At 35.7% G+C, this 4,566-nt stretch overlaps 1 protein-coding gene across 1 annotated transcript in view; it reads left to right on the top strand.

Annotated features, from left to right (window-relative positions):
- LOC108678008 (DNA-directed RNA polymerase I subunit RPA1-like) overlaps positions 1-4,373 on the top strand; it is a gene marked incomplete at its 3' end in the record, with an annotated part of 6,861 nt that extends 2,488 nt beyond the window's left edge. The window contains exons 4-7 of the mRNA XM_018166334.1: positions 991-1,158; positions 2,077-2,279; positions 2,920-3,097; positions 4,296-4,373. Coding sequence (XP_018021823.1) covers positions 991-1,158; positions 2,077-2,279; positions 2,920-3,097; positions 4,296-4,373 — 627 coding nt within the window. The remainder of the gene's footprint in view (positions 1-990; positions 1,159-2,076; positions 2,280-2,919; positions 3,098-4,295) is intronic.
- Between the last annotated feature and the right edge of the window lie 193 nt (positions 4,374-4,566).

Raw genomic sequence — 4,566 nt, 5'->3', positions numbered from 1 at the left:
GGGTCTAGTGCCTGGTGTCATGGGGTCTAGTGCCTGGTGTCATGGGGTCTAGTGCCCGGTGTCATGGGGTCTAGTGCCCGGTGTCATGGGGTCTAGTGCCTGGTGTCATGGGGTCTAGTGCCTGGTGTCATGGGGTCTAATATGTAGCGCAATGTCATGGGGTCTAATATGTAGCGCGGTGTCATGGGGTCTAGTACCCGGTGTCATGGGGTCTAATATGTAGCCCGGTGTCACGGGGTCTAATATGTAGCCCGGTGTCATGGGGTCTAATATGTAGCCCGGTGTCATGGGGTCTAGTGCCCGGTGTCATGGGGTCTAGTGCTCGGTGTCGTGGGTCTAACAAGAAGCTCAGTATCATGAGGTCTAGGCCTTGGACGGAGTCTTCCAGAACTCTTCATGAAATCAAAAGATGTTCAATTTAAGTGTTCAGCATCAGATTTTGTTCTACATTTTAATCAGTAACTTGTTGACTTGAATTTAGCCTGAACCTATTGTCAGAGAAATAATTGAGACCTTTTCAAAAAATCGATGCACATGCTTCTTAAGTGAATGGTTTTGCGTATTCAATATTCATTTACATCTCCTTAAGATGGAGTATTGTTTACTCGTTATATTCGAGTTAGCAGTAAAGCTTGTACAGCAACCTAGCTGTTTCTTTGCATTACTGCCTTTCATAATATTGGAGTTTTACACTATCTCTTCAAGGGTAAAGTAAATTATTTTATATATGAATTATTGAAGTATTTTACTTTTGAGTTATTAAAGTAGTTACTTTTGAATTAGTAAAGTATTTTACTATTGATTAGTGGATTATTTTTCTTCTGAATTAGTGAAATATTTTAGTGTTTAATTAGTTAAGCATTTTACTTTTGAATTATTGAAGTATTTTAGTTTTTATTTAGTGAAGTATTTTACTTTTGAATTATTAAAGTATTTTTCTTCTGAATTATTGAACTATTTTATTTTTGAGCTTGTTCATTTTGCGGGCAGTTCGAGTACGGCGAGGACGGTCTGGACGTAACCAAAGCGCCGTTCCTGAAGAGCCCCAAGATATTGGACGTGGTGGTTGACAACTGCGTCAGGCAGTTGCACGATTCGCAGCTACAGGCTGCTCAGGACAAGCTTAATAACGCTAATATATCCAAACATAGGAAAAAGGTAGGGATTGATTAAATTAAAGGGATAAATACATTCAAACACAGGATGAAGGTATGGATTGATTAAATTAAAGAGATAAATACATTCAAACACAGGATGAATTAGTGTTTAGTTAATTAATGTTTAGACAAGACAAGCTTAACAACGCTAATATATCCAAACATAGGAAAAAAGTAGGGATTGAGTAATTAAACAGATAAACACATTCAAACATAGGATGAATTAGCGTTTAGTTAATTAATGTTTAGACAAGACCAGCTTAACAACGCCGCTATATATATATAAAACGCCGTGTTTTCTGATCAACAATAGTTTAAATTAGGACCTATAAAAGGTCTCTCTGATCACGTTAGCTTTCATCTTTGTTGTAAGGTATTGATTCTGGATTCGTTTATTTATCGCTTCATATTCTTCCTATCTTCTGATTCACGTTTGTTTTTGAACAGTGAAACTGATTTTCAAATCGTGAACAATGATTAAATTATTTCGATCGATAATTAATTTGATCACGTCCGTTGATGAACTGTGACACTGCTTATCAACCTGCAAATTGTTATTAAATTTTGTCGATTGAATCGTTCAATCCCGTCAGTTTTTGAACTGTAGAAAACCGTATCAATTGGTAAACTGAATTAAAATATCAGTGAAGCGTTTAGATTGATTTGTCAATCACGACTCTTCTTCAAATGGAAAACTGCGTTTCAACAGCTACACTATCATAATTATTTTAATTGCTTCAGATGTCTTCAATGATGGCTTATTATATTATTTTAATGTTACATTATCATATTATTTTAATTGATTGTGAAGGTACGGAAGTAGGTATCTAAAGCAGCAACGCAAGTTAGATTCCTTTAATGATGTTTTATTATATTATTTTAATATTACTTTATCATATTATTTTAATTGATTGTGAAGGTACGGAAGTATCTAAAGAAGCAACGTAAGCTAGGCACCAGACGCCGCTGTAGCGCCTTCACCATCTTCTGCGAGGACCAGGAAAACTGCACTGGACAACACGACGCGAAGGCTTCCACCATCAATAGTGACACGGGGCGGTCTAGACGAGCCCAAACTTTGTTAAATAAATGGAACGAATTGGATCAAGATTCAAAATTAGAGTGAGTATTAGTAATTATAGTGACACGAGCTCAAACTTTATCTAGACGAGCTCAAACTTTGTTAAATAAATGGAACGAATTGGATCAAGATTCAAAATTAGAGTGAGTATTAGTAATTATAAGATTTATTTTTGATTATGTCATTGATTGTTTATGTATCTTTCATGAGTCTATTTGGTCTGTTTATTTTTTATTGTTAAAATCTGGTGTTGATTATATTTATTCATCATATCTGTATATTCGTACTATATTCAAATCCATATATTCGTTTTTCCTTCATTGCTCACCTACGAAAATCGAATGTTTGTTTTTTCTTCACTGCTCAGATACGAAAATCTAAAGTTTGTTTTTTCTTCACTGCTCAGATACGAAAATCGAACGTTTGTTTTTTCTTCACTGCTCAGATACTAAAATCTAAAGTTTGTTTTTTTCCTCATTGCTCAGATACAATAATCTAGTTTTTCCTTAATTTCTCAGATACGAAAACACTGCTCAGATACGAAAATCGAATGTTTGTTTTTCTCTTCACTGCTTAGATTCGAAAATCGAACGTTTGTTTTTTTTTTCTCCACTGCTCAGATAGTTTTTCCTTAATCTAGTTATAGTTTTTCTTTAATCTAGTTTTTTCTCAATTCACCAGATACGAGAACCGGTACCGTGCCGTGGTGCCGGTACGACCAGATCCCGTTCTGTCGAGGTACTGCGGGCACAGCAACGTTGGCGTCATGTCGGAGGTGCTGGATGACTTCGTCGAGTCTTACTACAACCAGCAGTACGCCAAGAGGGATGCTCATCATAAGAAATACGACAGACAAACGGTATGTTTTTCTTGATATTTAACAGTGCAGACTTTTGTTAATGACTTGTATAAACTCTTCTTTTGCTCCTCGAAACTACAATCAGCAGTACGCCATCTTGTATTAACTCTTCTTTTGCTCATCGAAACTACAATCAGCAGTACGCCAAGAGGGATGCTCATCATAAGAAATACGACAGACAAACGGTATGTGTTGACATTCAGCGGTGCAGACTTTTGTTTAATGATTTGTATAAACTCTTCTTTTGCTCCTCGAATGCCATTTTATTGATGCTCCTATTTCGATCTAGATTTACCGGACGGTCTACTTACTATGTAGCTCAACTCCCATTTTACAACACTTCTCTCTAACTTCTCTTCTTGTTTGTCTGTCTGTCTGTCTGTCTGTCTGTCTGCTACAAATCTTATAATCAAAATTTAACGCACTTCTACTTATCCTATCGTTCTGAAATTTTGCACACTTGCGTATAATTGGAGACAATGCATGAATCAAATGACAAAATAAATAATTGAAAATTTTTTTTACATCATTAAAAAAGCTGAAAAAATAATTTTGTCAGCTACAAATCTTATAATTGATATTTGACACTTTTTTACCTGTTCAATTGATCTGAAATTTTGCACACTTGTGTGAAGTCAGAGGCAATGCATGAATCAATTGACAGAATAAATAATTTTGAAAAAAAAATTTCTTTATTGAAAAAATTGAAAAATTAATTTTTTAAAATTCGAAAATAAAATTAGAAAATCGTTGTACATCTGTAACATTGGAAACACTGGATTCTTTAGAAGTGTTGTCTTTAAAAATTAATTTTTAAACGTATATTGTTTAGCATTCATTGTCCATCACTCTTGTCAATCAAACACTTGATGTGTTTGATTTCAAAGTTTTCTTTAAAGTTCTTTCTTTTATCCCATTCTTAAATGGATTTGAAATATTTATGTTTTTTCAAGGACTGTCTTATCAACTACTGACTGCGATGGTAATAAGGGTTACCACTGTCTTCGCTCGTAATAAAACATGGCGGTGGTAATAAGGGTTACCGATGTACCGTAGTGGTAATCGCAAGCACGGTCATCGCTCGTGGTAACACTGCCTGCGGTGGTAATAAGGGTTACCATTGTCTTCGCTCGTAATAAAACATGACGGTGGTAATAGAGGTTACCGATGTAGTGGTAATCGCCAGGTATTCCCCCAGATCGAGACGACGGTGGCCATCAAAGCTCGCAGCGCTCACGTCGACCCTGGCGAGGCAGTGGGCGCCATCTGCGCGCAGGTCAGGCTTCAGCTCTTGAATTTATTGTGAATTTAACTATTTTATTTACAATTATGGATCTTTAGGCCCATGGTTTCAAATTTATTGTGAATTTAACTATTTTATTTACAATTATGAATCTTTAGGACCATGGTTTCAAATTTATTGTGAATTTAACCATTTTATTTACAATTATGAATCTTTAGGACCATGG

The sequence above is a fragment of the Hyalella azteca genome, unplaced genomic scaffold (genome assembly GCF_000764305.2).
Source record: "Hyalella azteca isolate HAZT.00-mixed unplaced genomic scaffold, Hazt_2.0.2 contig3079, whole genome shotgun sequence".
Classification (NCBI taxonomy): domain Eukaryota; kingdom Metazoa; phylum Arthropoda; class Malacostraca; order Amphipoda; family Hyalellidae; genus Hyalella; species Hyalella azteca.
Note: the sequence above shows the minus strand (reverse complement) of the source record. Positions and strands in the feature narration are given on the sequence as shown.